General features: G+C 40.7%; 1 protein-coding gene across 1 annotated transcript in view; it reads right to left on the bottom strand.

Annotated features, from left to right (window-relative positions):
* Window positions 1–14695, bottom strand: part of PATJ (PATJ crumbs cell polarity complex component) — a gene marked incomplete in the record, with an annotated part of 974742 nt that overhangs the window by 865897 nt on the left and 94150 nt on the right. The window contains 1 exon segment of the mRNA XM_053693647.1: window positions 4394–4473. Within this exon segment, the coding sequence (XP_053549622.1) occupies window positions 4394–4473 (80 nt within the window).

The raw sequence follows: 14695 nt of genomic DNA, 5'->3' as shown, positions 1-14695 counted from the left end.
TGCCGGACAGCACTTTCAGGTTAAGTGCCATTTTAATTTTCTTATGCAAGGAGATTGCTGGCACTTGTTACAGCTAAAAGCTGTCTTATTTAATATGGGACTTCATTAAACCTTCATGTTTGGGCATTGAGACTGTGAGGTGATTTATGGTGGCTCAGTGTATTATAGTAGTTTTTATACTTTAACTTTTGGTCATGGAGATTACTGTTGTAAGCCGTTTTAGGCGTTTTAGAGCAGTTAGGGCTCTGTAACCGCTCTGTATTTGAAAAGGGGATTGTTTCTTCTGTGAGGGAAGTCACTCTGTGAGCTGCAGGACAGGTAGGAACCTCAGTAAAGCTACTGAGGTGTATAGGTAGCCTGAAGTCTATTTAATTTGTTGCGCTAATGTGTCTAATTTAAAGACACAGTACACATTTATTTTTTATTTTCAAATAAAGAATTTTTACACTTTATCCTTATTTATTACATAAGATGGATCAAGAGGCTTTTCAAACCATTATCCCAGGTGAAGTTGCTACTTGTCAGTTATGTTTTGATGCTCAGGTGGAACCCCCAGTTCCTTTTTGTTTCTGCTGCCTTTCTGCGATCCACATCCCAGGAGTGGACAATTGGGAAGCGGATTTTCTGAGCAGACAGACTATTCATCCCAGAGAGTGGGAACTTCATTCAAAATGTTTTTTCCAGCTTGACCCTCAAAGTGGGGGCAGCCGGAGTTGGATCTCATGGCTTCTCGTCAGAATGCCAAAACTTTCGAGATACGGCTCGAGGTCAAAAGATCCACAGGCATTTCTCATAGTTGTTCTGGCAGTTCCTTGGAACTTCAGTCTAGCATACCTGTTTCCTCCGTTCGCTCTCCTTCCAAGAGTCATTGCTCGAATCAAGCAGGAGAGAGCGTCTGTAATTTTCATAGCCCCGGCGTGGCCTTGCAGGATTTGGTATGCAGACCTAGTGGAAATGTCATCCTTTCCACCTTGGAGACTGCCTCTGAGAAGGGACCTTCTACTTCAGGGTCCCTTCCTTTATCCAAATCTCGTTTCTCTGAAGCTGACTGCTTGGAGATTGAACGCTTAGTTTTATCTAAGCGTGGATTTTCAGAGTCGGTCATTGAGAACTTGATTCAGGCTTGTAAGCCTGTGATTCGCAGGATTTACCATAAGATCTGGCGTAAATACTTGTATTGGTGTGAATCCAAAGGACACTCTTGGAGTAGAGTAAGGATTTCTAGGATTTTGCCCTTTCTCCAGGATGGTCTGGAGAAGGGTTTGTCGGCAAGAAAGGCATTTCGGCATTTTCTATTTTGTTAAATAAGTGCTTGGTGGATGTGCCTTGGTTAAAATTCTGCCTGTGTTTAAACCTGTTACTCCTCCATGGAGTCTTAACCTTGTTCTTAAAGTTTTACAACAGGCTCCGTTTGAGCCTATGCATTCTTTAGATATTAAGATGTTATCTTGGAAAGTTTTGTTTCTTGTTGCTATTTCCTCTGCTCTGAGAGTTTCTGAACTCTCTGCTTTACAGTGTGATTCCCCTTATCTTATATTTCACTCTGATAAGGTGGTTTACGTACTAAGTTTTGTTTCCTGCCCAAGGTTGTTTCGGTCAAGATTATTAATCAGGAAATCGTTGCACCTTCTTTGTGTCCTAATCCTTCTTCTCACAAAGAATGCTTGTTACATAATCTGGATGTTGTGCAAGCACTAACATTTTATTTGCAGGAAACTAAGGACTTTAGTCAGTCTTCTGCATTGTTTGTTTGCTTTTCTGGGAAACGCAAGGGTAAGAAAGCTACGGCTACTTCACTTTCCCTTTGGCTGAAGAGCGTTATTCGATTGGCATATGAGACTGCTGGACAGCAACCTCCTGAGAAAATCACAGCTCATTCCACAAGGGCTGTTTCTTCTTCCCGGGCCTTCAAAAATGAAGCTTCTGTGGAACAGATTTGCAAGACTGCAACTTGGTCATCTTTGCACACTTTTTCCAAATTCGATAAATTCGATACTTTTGCCTCGGCTGAGGCTTCTTTTGGGAGAAAGGTTCTTGAAGCAGTGGTGCCTTCTGTTTAGGTTTCTGTCTTGTCCCTCCCTTATCATCTGTGTCCTCTGGCTTGGGTATTGGTTGCCAACAGTAATTGATGATGATCCGTGGATTCACTGTGTCATTAGAAAGAAAACTAAATTTATGCTTACCTGATAAATGTATTTATTTCTTGACACAGTGAGTCCACGGCCCGCCCTGTATTCAAACAGTTATTTTTTATATATAAACCTCAGGCACCTCGTGTTACTTCCTTTCTCTCCTTTCCCTTTGGTCGAATGACTGGGGGATTGTGGGTAGTGGAGTGATATTTAACAGCTTTGCTGTGGTGCTCTTTGCCTCCTCCTGCTGGCCAGGAGTGATATTCCCAAACGTAATTGATGATGATCCATGGAGTCACCGTGTGAAGAAATAAATAAATGTATCAGGTAAGCATACATTTCGTTTTTTTTGCAAGAAAACAGGGTACATTAAAACTGTTAATTTTGACTTTGGAGCGAACAGGAAGCACAACTGGGCATTAAGGCCAGACTTCTTACTGGCTGATGATAAGTCCTCCAATTGCTTTATTGGTGGGTAGTGACACACCTCATAAGCAGCTTTCAAATGAACTCCCACATGACTTCACAGATCACATGATCTAGTCTGACCAATGCATTTACACAGACTAATTAGCAATGCTGTACTTTTCTCACTATAAACCATTCATAAATTGTTGTGATACTATATAGGTTATTTGTTATGACATCATAACATGCCATAGAATATATTTTGTATGATGGACTATGAGGATGGCCCCCCTGAAAAAAATCACTATTTTATTTGTTATTATTGGTATTTGGAAGCTTGCTGAGCAAAACCTTATACTGTAGTACAATTTGTTTCCAGTCTGCATTGTTCTGCCTCTTTGACTTTGAGGTTCCAAAATTGAACTACAAAATTCTTTGGTTAGAGGAAGAATCTGTTACCCCTCTCTGAAGGTTTTTAAACATCACTTTCTCAGTACTTGATGTTTCAGAGTAAATGGATAAAATATATACACCAGAGAACACCTCCACCTGTGACCATCACTTAAAGGAACACTAAACACATATTGTAAACTACATGATTTTAAACCGATTTGAGTTTCCTGAGCGCTGCTATAAGACTGGAAAAATCATTCAAGAAAATGTGTGGCTTAAGATAACCTGACCATAAGTAAGATATATGATCTGGCATAAGAGACATGAAGTTATTCTTTATTCAGATCTGCAGGATGAACTGGTTCAGCTAAACTACTACAAGAATAGTCTGCAAGGTTTTTCTATTGAAACTGTTAATCTTTGTAAATGTTTTCAAATATCCCAGCTACAATGCTGGATGGTATAGGTCTGAGTCCTAAAGACCAGAACACTGTCTGTTTCAGATACACGTATATATTTTGTAAATCAAGTTTATAATACAGACTCATTTTTAGTAATTTATTTATGTTTCATATAGATATTCTGCTTGAAAACCACTTGAATTATAAAGAAAAACACAATATTGCATATGAAAAACAGAATAAGTGCTTTAGAATAACATGGTAGAGTGCAGCATTTTTTTTTTAAGGATTCATTATGGCGTTGCATTGCTTAAGGGGACACTGAACCCAAATTTTTTCTTTCGTGATTCAGATAGAGCATTCAGATTTAAGCAACTTTCTAATTTATTCCTATTTTCAACTTTTCTTCATTCTCTTGGTATCTTTATTTGAAAAGCAAGAATGTACGTTTAGATGCCGGCCCATTTTTGGTGAACAACCTGAGTTGTTCTTGCAGATTGGTGGATAAATTCACCCACAAACAAACAAGTGCTGTCCAGGGTCTCTACCAAAAATTGTCTGGCTCCTTAGCTTAGATGTCTTCTTTTTCAAATAAAGATAGCAAGAGAACAAAGAAAAATTGATAATAGGAGTACATTAGAAAGTTGCTTAAAATTGCTGCTCTATCTGAATCACACAAAAAAATGTGGGTTCAGTGTCCCTTTAAGCAATAACCTTACTAAGGGCCCAGTCTAAAGCTCTCCACTCTGGAGAGATGAACTAACAAATCTTGTCAGTACTATGAAGTCACTCAAATTGTTTTAGAAACACAATTTTTTCTTGTGAGCTGTTTATCTGACATTGTAGTTTCTAGGTCTAAAAAATCCCAAACGTTTTGTGCGATTCCTCTCTTTGCCATGATGAGGCCTTGCCGTATCTTTACACCAAGTACTTTATGCGTAGAAACATAACGGACACAGATGTGCAGTATTTTAACCAATGGAGTATTTTTCCACTGTTCATTTCATAGACTGTAAAATGGTAACAAAATGTATTTTTGTCTTGACAAGTTTCACCTACCATGACAAGGTAATCAGACCCAAGACGCTTCTCCCACTTGGCCTTTAATGCATCATTCTCTGGGGAGCTTGGCAAGGTAGCTAGAAGACAGAAGAATTAAATTATGTGGCATTTGCACAAACCAGCTTAAAAACAAAACATTTATAATCAAACTTTGAGATATTTCGTTGAGTACCCTGGGTAGTGCTTGGTGGCTACATTTAACCACCAATCCGCAAGCGTTACCCAGGTGCGGAACCAAAAATAGGCCGGCTCCTAAGCTTACGTTCCTGCTTTTCAATTAAAGATACCAAAAGAACAAAGACAAATTGATAATAGGAGTAAATTAGAAAGTTGCTTAAAATACAATGCTCTGTCTGATTCATGAAAGACAGGAAAACATAATTTATGTAAGAATATACCTGATAAATTCATTTCTTTCATATTGGCAAGAGTCCATGAACTAGTGACGTATGGGATATACAATCCTACCAGGTTTCCCAAAGTTTCCCAAACCTCAAAATGCCTATAAATACACCCCTCACCACACCCACAATTCAGTTTAACGAATAGCCAAGTAGTGGGGTGAAAAAGGAGTAAAAACCATCAACAAAAGAATTTGGAAATAATTGTGCTTTATACAAAAAAATAACCACCATAAAAAGGGTGGGCCTCATGGACTCTTGCCAATATGAAAGAAATGAATTTATCAGGTAAGTTCTTACATAAATTATGTTTTCTTTCATGTAATTGGCAAGAGTCCATGAGCTAGTGACGTATGGGATATCAATACCCAAGATGTGGAACTCCACGCAAGAGTCACTAGAGAGGGAGGGATAAAAATAAACAACAGCCATTTTCCGCTGAAAAAATAATCCACAACCCAAAATATAAGTTTATTCTTTAAATGACAAGAAAAACTTAAAACATCAGCAGAAGAATCAAACTGAAACAGCTGCCTGAAGAACTTTTCTACCAAAAACTGCTTCTGAAGAAGCAAATAATTCAAAATGGTAGAATTTAGTAAATGTATGTAAAGAAGACCAAGTTGCCGCTTTACAAATCTGTTCAACTGAAGTTTCATTCTTAAAAACCCACGAAGTGGAGACTGATCTAGTAGAATGAGCTGTAATTCTCTGAGGCGGAGCTTGACCCGACTCCAAATAAGCTTGATGAATCAAAAGCTTTAACCAAGAAGCCAAGGAAATAGCAGAGGCCTTCTGACCTTTCCTAGGACCAGAAAATATAACAAATAGACTAAAAGTCTTCCTGAAATCTTTAGTAGCTTCAACATAATATTTCAAAGCTCTCACCACATCCAAATAATGTAAGGATCTTTCCAAAGAATTCTTAGGGTTAGGACACAAGGAAGGGACAACAATTTCTCTACTAATGTTGTTAGAATTCACAACCTTAGGTAAAAATTTAAATGAAGTCCACAAAACCGCCTTATCCTGATGAAAAATCAGAAAAGGAGATTCACAAGAAAGAGCAGATAACTCAGAAACTCGTCTAGCAGAAGAGATGGCCAAAAGGAACAGCACTTTCCAAGAAAGTAGTCTAATGTCCAAAGAATGCATAGGCTCAAATGGAGGAGCCTGTAATGCCTTCAAAACCAAATTAAGACTCCAAGGAGGAGAGATTGATTTAATGGCAGGCTTAATACGAACTAAAGCCTGTACAAAACAGTGAATATCAGGAAGTTTAGCAATCTTTCTGTGAAATAAAACAGAAAGAGCAGAGATTTGTCCCTTCAAAGAACTTGCAGACAAACCCTTATCCAAACCATCCTGAAGAAACTGTAAAATTCTAGGAATTCTAAAAGAATGCCAAGAGAATTTATGAGAAGAACACCATGAAATGTAAGTCTTCCAAACTCGATAATAAATCTTTCTAGAGACAGATTTACGAGCTTGTAGCATAGTATTAATCACCGAGTCAGAGAAACCTCTATGACTTTGCACTAAGCGTTCAATTTCCATACCTTCAAATTTAATGATTTGAGATCCTGATGGAAAAACGGACCTTGAGACAGTAGGTCCGGCCTTAATGGAAGTGGCCAAGGTTGGCAACGGGACATCCGAACAAGATCCGCAAACCAAAACCTGTGAGGCCCTGCTGGAGCCACCAGCAACACAAACGATTGTTCCATGATGATTTTGGAGCTCACTCTTGGAAGAAGAACTGGAGGCGGGAAAATATAAGCAGGTTGATAACACCAAGGAAGTGTCAGCGCATCCACTGCTTCCGAAAATTCCTGGACCTGGACAGGTATCTGGGAAGTTTCTTGTTTAGATGAGAGGCCATCAGATCTATCTCTGGAAGACCCCACATCTGAACAATCTGAGAAAACACATCTGGATGGAGGGACAACTCCCCCGGATGTAAAGTCTGATGGCTGAGATAATCCGCCTCCCAATTGTCTACACCTGGGACATGAACCGCAGAAATTAGACAGGAGCTGGATTCCGCCCAAGCAAGTATCCGATATACTTCTTTCATAGCTTGGGGACTGTGAGTCCCACCTTGATGATTGACATATGCCACTGTTGTGATATTGTCTGTCTGAAAACAAATGAACGGTTCTCTCTTCAACAGAAGCCAAAACTGAAGAGCTCTGAGAATTGCACGTAGTTCTAAAATATTGATTGGTAATCTCGCCTCTTGAGATTTCCAAACCCCTTGTACTGTCAAAGATCCCCAAACAGCTCCCCAACCTGAAAGAATTGCATCTGTAGTGATCACAGTTCAGGTTGGGCGAACAAAAGAAGCCCCTTGAACTAAACGCTGGTGATTTAACCACCACGTCAGAGAGTGTCGAACATTGGGATTTAAGGATATTAATTGTGATATATTTGTATAATCCCTGCACCATTGATTCAGCATACAAAGCTGGAGAGGTCTCATGTGAAAATGAGCAAAAGGAATCGCGTCCGATGCTACAGTCATGAGACCTAAAGCTTCCATGCACATAGCCACTGAAGGGAATGACTGAGACTGCAGGTGCCAACAGGCTGCAACCAATTTCAAATGTCTCTTGTCTGTTAGAGACAGAGTCATGGACACTGAATCAATCTGGAAACCTATAAAGGTGACCCTTGTCTGAGGAATCAAGAAACTTTTTGGTAAATTGATCCTCCAACCATGTTTTCGAAGAAACAAAACTAGTTAATTCATGTGAGATTCTGCAGAACATAAAGACTGAGCTAGTACCAAGATATCGTCCAAATAAGGAAACACTGCAATACCCTGCTCTCTGATTACAGAGAGTAGGGCACTGAGAACCTTTGAAAAGATTCTTGGAGCTGTTGCTAGGCCAAATGGAAGAGCAACAAATTGGTAATGCTTGTCTAGAAAAGATAATCTCAGGAACTGATAATGTTCTGGATGAATTGGAATATGAAGGTATGCATCCTGCAAGTCTATTATGGACATATAATGTCCTTGCTGTACAAAAGGCAGAATAGTCCTTATAGTCACCATCTTGAAAGTTGGTGCTCACATAACGATTCAAAATTTTCAGATCCAGAACTGGTCTGAATGAATTTTCCTTCTTTGGGACAATGAATAGATTTGAATAAAACCCCAGACCTTGTTCCTGAAAAGGAACTGGCATGATTACCCCTGAAGACTCCAGGTCTGAAACACACTTCAGGAAAGCCTGAGCTTTTACTGGATTTACAGGGATGCGTGAGAGAAAAAAATCTTCTCACAGGAGGTCTTACTCTGAATCCTATTCGGTACCCCTGAGAGACAATGCTCTGAATTCAATGATTTTGGACAGAATTTATCCAAATATCCTTGGAAAACCCTAATCTGCCCCCTACCAGCTGAGCTGGAATGAGGGCCGCACCTTCATGCGGACTTAGGGACTGACTTCCGTTTCTTAAATGGCTTAGATTTATTCCAATTTGAGGAAGGCTTCCAATTGTAAACAGATTCCTTGGGGGAAGGATTTTCATTTTTGTTCCTTATTTTGACAAAAGGAACGAAAACGATTAGAAGCCTTAGATTTACCCTTAGGTCTTTTATCCTGAGGCAAAAACACTCCCTTCCCCCCGGTAACAGTTGAAATAATAGAATCCAACTGAGAAGCAAATAAATTATTACCTTGGAAAGAAAGAGATAGTAATCTAGACATATATGTCATATCAGCATTCCAAGATTTAAGCCACAAAGCTTTTCTAGCTAAAATAGCTAAAGACATGGATCTAACATCAATTTTGATAATATCAAAATTACCATCACAAATAAAATGATTAGCATGTTGCAATAAGCGAACAATGCTAGATAAGTCAGAATCCAATTCTTGTTGCACTAAATTCTCCAACCAAAAAGTTGATGCAGCTGCAACATCAGCCAAAGAAATAGCAGGCCTGAGAAGATGACCTGAATATAAATAGGCTTTCCTTAGTTAAGATTCAAGTTTCCTATCTAAAGGATCTTTAAAAGAAGTACTATCTTCCATAGTGGTACGGTTAGCAAGAGTAGAAATAGTCCCTTCAACTTTGGGGATCTTTTCCCAAAACTCTATTGAAATTGCTGGTAAAGGATACAATTTTTTAAACCTTCAAGAAGGAATAAAAGAAGTACCCGGCTTATTCCATTCCTTAGAAATCATATTAGAAATAGCACCAGAATAGGAAAAACCTCTGGAGTAACCACAGGAGGTTTAAAAACAGAATTTAAATGTTTACTAGTTTTAATGTCAAGAGGACTAGCTTCCTCAATATCCAAAGTAATTAACACTTCTTTTAACAAAGAACGAATATACTCCATTTTACATAAATAACAGAATTTATGCTTACCTGATAAATTACTTTCTCCAACGGTGTGTCCGGTCCACGGCATCATCCATTACTTGTGGGAAATATTCTCCCCCACAGGGAAAGGCAAGGAGAGCACACAGCAAGAGCTGTCCATATAGCTCCCCCTCTGGCTCCGCCCCCCAGTCATTCGACCGACGGTTAGGAGAAAAAGGAGAAACTATAGGGTGCCGTGGTGACTGTAGTGTATAAAGAAAATTTTTTCAACCTGATTAAAAAACCAGGGCGGGCCGTGGACCGGACACACCGTTGGAGAAAGTAATTTATCAGGTAAGCATAAATTCTGTTTTCTCCAACATTGGTGTGTCCGGTCCACGGCGTCATCCATTACTTGTGGGAACCAATACCAAAGCTTTAGGACTTGGATGAAGGGAGGGAGCAAATCAGGTTACCTAAACGGAAGGCACCACGGCTTGCAAAACCTTTCTCCCAAAAATAGCCTCCGAAGAAGCAAAAGTATCAAATTTGTAGAATTTGGCAAAAGTGTGCAGAGAAGACCAAGTCGCTGCCTTACATATCTGGTCAACAGAAGCCTCGTTCTTGTAGGCCCATGTGGAAGCCACAGCCCTAGTAGAGTGAGCTGTGATACGGTCAGGAGGCTGCCGTCCGGCAGTCTCATAAGCCAAGCGGATAATGCTTTTCAGCCAGAAAGAGAGAGGTAGCAGTAGCTTTTTGACCTCTCCTCTTACCAGAGTAAACGACAAACAAAGATGAGGTTTGTCTAAAATCTTTTGTTGCTTCTAAATAGAACTTTAAAGCACGAACAACATCTAAATTGTGTAATAAACGTTCCTTCTTTGAAACTGGATTCGGACACAAAGAAGGAACAACTATTTCCTGGTTGATGTTCTTGTTGGAAACAACTTTTGGAAGAAAACCAGGCTTTAGTATGCAAAACAACCTTATCTGAATGAAAAACCAGATATGGTGGATTACACTGCAAAGCAGATAATTCAGAAACTCTTCTGAAATCTGTCCTTTTAGAGAACTAGCTGACAACCCTTTATCCAAACCTTCTTGGAGAAAGGAGAGAATCTTTGGAATTTTAATCTTACTCCAGGAGAATCCTTTGGATTCACACCAACAGATATATCTTTTCCATATTTTATGGTAAATCTTTCTAGTCACAGGTTTTCTGGCTTGGACAAGAGTATCTATCACAGAATTTGAAAACCCACGCTTGGATAAAATCAAGCGTTCAATTTCCAAGCAGTCAGCTGCAGAGAAACTAGATTTGGATGTTCGAATGGACCTTGTACTAGAAGATCCTGTCTCAAAGGTAGCTTCCATGGTGGAGCCGATGACATATTCACCAGGTCTGCATACCAAGTCCTGCGTGGCCACGCAGGAGCTATCAGAATCACTGAGGCCTTCTCCTGTTTGATCCTGGCTATGAGCCTGGGAAGGAGAGGAAACGGTGGAAACACATATGCTAGGTTGAACGACCAAGGCGCCACTAATGCATCCACTAGAGTCGCCTTGGGATCCCTGGATCTGGACCCGTAGCAAGGTATCTTGAAGTTCTGACGGGACGCCATTAGATCCATGTCTGGAATGCCCCATAATTGGGTTAACTGAGCAAAGACCTCCGGATGGAGTTCCCACTCCCCCGGATGGAAAGTCTGACGACTCAAATAGTCCGCCTCCCAGTTGTCTACTCCTGGGATGTGAATAGCAGATAGATGGCAGGAGTGATTCTCTGCCCATTGGATTATCTTGGTTACTTCCTTCATCGCTAGGGAACTCTTTGTTCCCCCCTGATGATTGATGTATGCAACAGTCGTTATGTTGTCCGACTGAAATCTTATGAACCTGGCTTCCGCTAGCTGAGGCCAAGCCAGGAGCGCATTGAATATAGCTCTTAGTTCCAAAATGTTTATCGGGAGAAGCGACTCTTCCCGCGACCATAGACCCTGAGCTTTCAGGGAGTCCCAGACCGCGCCCCACCCCAAGAGGCTGGCGTCGGTCGTGACGATGACCCACTCCGGTCTGCGGAAACTCATTCCCTGAGACAGGTGATCCTGGGTCAACCACCAGAGAAGTGAGTCCCTGGTTACCTGATCTACTTGAATTTGGGGAGACAAGTCTGTATAGTCCCCATTCCACTGATTGAGCATGCATAGCTGTAATGGTCTTAGATGAATTCGAGCAAAATGAACCACATCCATTGCTGCGACCATTAGTCCTATTACTTCCATGCATTGAGCTATGGAGGGTTGAGGAATAGAATGAAGAACTCGACAAGCTTTTAGAAGCTTTGCCTTTCTGACTTCTGTGAGAAAGATCTTCATTTCCACAGAATCTATTATTGTTCCCAGAAAAGGAACCCTTGTGGACGGTGACAGTGAACTTTTTTCTATGTTCACCTTCCACCCGTGAGATCTGAGAAAGGCCAACACAATGTCTGTATGAGCCCTCGCTTTGGAAAGGGACGACGCTTGGATTAGGATGTCGTCTAGATAAGGTGCTACAGCGATGCCCCTCGGCCTTTTCAGAGCGGCAAGGAGAATGACTGGGGGGCGGAGCCAGAGGGGGAGCTATATGGACAGCTCTTGCTGTGTGCTCTCCTTGCCTTTCCCTGTGGGGGAGAATATTTCCCACAAGTAATGGATGACGCCATGGACCGGACACACCAATGTTGGAGAAAAGTAGATTTGTCAGTGTCAATATCTGAGGAAGGATCTTCTGAATCAGATAGATCCTCATCGGAGGAGGATAATTCATTATGTTGTCGGTCATTTGAAATTTCATCAACTTTATGAGAAGTTTTAAAAGACCTTTTACGTTTATTAGAAGGCGGAAATGCAGACAAAGCCTTCTGAATAGAATCAGTAACAAATTCTTTAAAATTTATAGGTATATCATGTACATTAGAAGTTGAAGGAACTGCAACCGGCAATGTACTATTACTGATGGACACATTATCTGCATGTAAAAGTTTATCATGACAACTAATACAAATGACATTCGGAGATATAATCTCCACAATTTTACAACAAATGCACATAGCTTTGGTAGAACCGATGTCATGCAGCAAAGTTCCAACAGATACTTCTGAGACAGGATCAGATTAAGACATCTTGCAAAATGTAAAAGAAAAAACAACATATAAAGCAAAATTATCAATTTCCTTTTATGACAGTTTCAGGAATGGGAAAAAATGCAAATAGCACAGCCCTCTGACATAGAAAAAGGCAAGGGGCAAATAGCAATGGGGTAATAAATAATGAGAAAAAATTAGGCGCCAAGTATGACGCACAACGTAACTGAAATTTTTTTGGCGCCAACAACATACGGAAATGACACACTCGCGTCACTAACAATGCAACCCTGTGTGAGGAACTCGGCGTCAACTATGACGCCGGAAGTGACGAACTTGCGTCAACGGACATACTTTCACGCCAAAAAATTCTCGCGCCAAGAATGACGCAATAAAGTCTAGCATTTGGCGCACCCGCGGGCCTAAACCTGGCCGGAATTTGCAAAAAATGTAGTCAATTTGAAAAAAGACTAAACCCCAGGTAAGAAAAATATTTCTTAATATGTTTACTTTCCCCAAATATGAAACTGACAGTCAGCAAAAGGAAATACATGAACCCGACTCATGGCAAATATAAGTACAATACATATATTTAGAACTTTATATAAATGCATAAAGTGCCAAACCATAGCTGAGGTGTCTTAAGTAATAAAAACATACTTATCGAAAGACACCCATCCACATATAGCAGATAGCCAAACGAGTACTGAAACAGTTATCAGTAGAGGTAATGGTATATGAGAGTATATCGTCGATCTGAAAATGGAGGTAGGAGATGAATCTCTACGACCGATAACAGAGAACCTATGAAATAGATCTCCCGTGAGGAAAACCATTGCATTCAATAGGTGATACTCCTTCACATCCCTCTGACATTCGCTGTACTCTGAGAGGAATCGGGCTTTAACAATGCTGAGAAGCGCATGTCAACGTAGAAATCTTAGCACAAACTTACTTCACCACCTCCATAGGAGGCAAAGTTTGTAAAACTGAATTGTGGGTGTGGTGAGGGGTGTATTTATAGGCATTTTGAGGTTTGGGAAACTGCCCCTCCTGGTAGGATTGTATATCCCATACGTCACTAGCTCATGGAATCTTGCCAATTACATGAAAGAAAATCTGGGTTTCACATCCCTTTAAATATATAAAAAAAAAGTGTGATGTTTTACTGGTCTGCTGCAATTTCTTACTCGACTGGGACTAGTGGAAATTGCAAGCCTGTTGTATATATGTTTTTAAATTGCACAAAAAAAAAAAAATGACATGCCCTTGCAGCTTACAGATCCAAAGCAGTACTAAATGGAATAGTCTACTCAAAATTAAACTTTCATGATTCAGAGACAGCAGCAATTTTAACCCCTTAACAACCAATGACGTACAGGGTATGTCCTACAAAAAACCGTTGTTAACGACCAAGGACGTATCCTGTACGTCTGTGTTTTCAAGAGGTGGAAGCGATCCTGATCGCTTCCAGACGTTTTCATGTTATTGTAATGATGCCTCGATATTGAGGCATCCTGCAATAACATTTTTAAGCCATCCGATGCAAAAAGAGACACTCTATGGCCCTCTCTGCATCGGACATCGATGGCCACGATCGTTGGTGGGAGGGAGTCGTTGCAGGGAGGCGGGTGGAAGGTCATCGATGGGGGGGAAGGGCCGAGGGGGGCGCCGGGCACGAGTACAGGAGCGGGTGGGAACACTACACAATGGCACAATTTGATTTTCATTTGGATAAGGTGGGAGAGAGGAGGATGGGGATCTTTATATAAGGCATCTGGGAGGGGGTGGGGGATTGATTTTTGAGGGGGGGGCAGCTACAATACAGAAAACTATTTTTAAAAAAAATAAAAAATGTATGGCAAACTGGGCACTGGCAGACACTGCCAGTACCCAAGATTGCTCACAATAAGGTAGAGGGGAAGGGTTGGAGAGCTGTTTGGGGGGGGGGGGGATCAGGGAGGTTGGGGGCTAAGGGGGGATTCTACACAGCAGAATATGTTTTTAAAAAAAATACCATTACAATACAATTGTGGGGTGGGGGAGGGAAGAGAGCTGTTTGGGAGGCATCAGGGGGTGGGATGTCAGGTGGGAGGCTGATCTCTACACTAGAACTAAAATTAACCCTGCAAGCTACATACAAGCTCCCTAGTTAACCCCTTCACTGCTGGGCATAATACACGTGTGGTGCGCAGCGGCATTTAGCGGCCTTCTTATTACCAAAAAGCAATGCCAAAGCGAAATATGTCTGCTATTTCTGAACAAAGGGGATCCCAGAGAAGCATTTACAACCATTTGTGTCATAATTGCACAAGCTGTTTGTAAATGATTTCAGTAAGAATCCTAAAGTTTGTGAAAAAGTGAACGATTTTTTATATTTGATCGCATTTGGCGGTGAAATGGTGGCATGAAATATACCAAAATGGGCCTAGATCAATACTTGGGGTTGTCTACTAC

The sequence above is a fragment of the Bombina bombina genome, chromosome 10 (assembly GCF_027579735.1).
Source record: "Bombina bombina isolate aBomBom1 chromosome 10, aBomBom1.pri, whole genome shotgun sequence".
In the NCBI taxonomy this organism is placed as follows: domain Eukaryota; kingdom Metazoa; phylum Chordata; class Amphibia; order Anura; family Bombinatoridae; genus Bombina; species Bombina bombina.
This window is presented reverse-complemented; position numbering and strand designations above follow the sequence as displayed.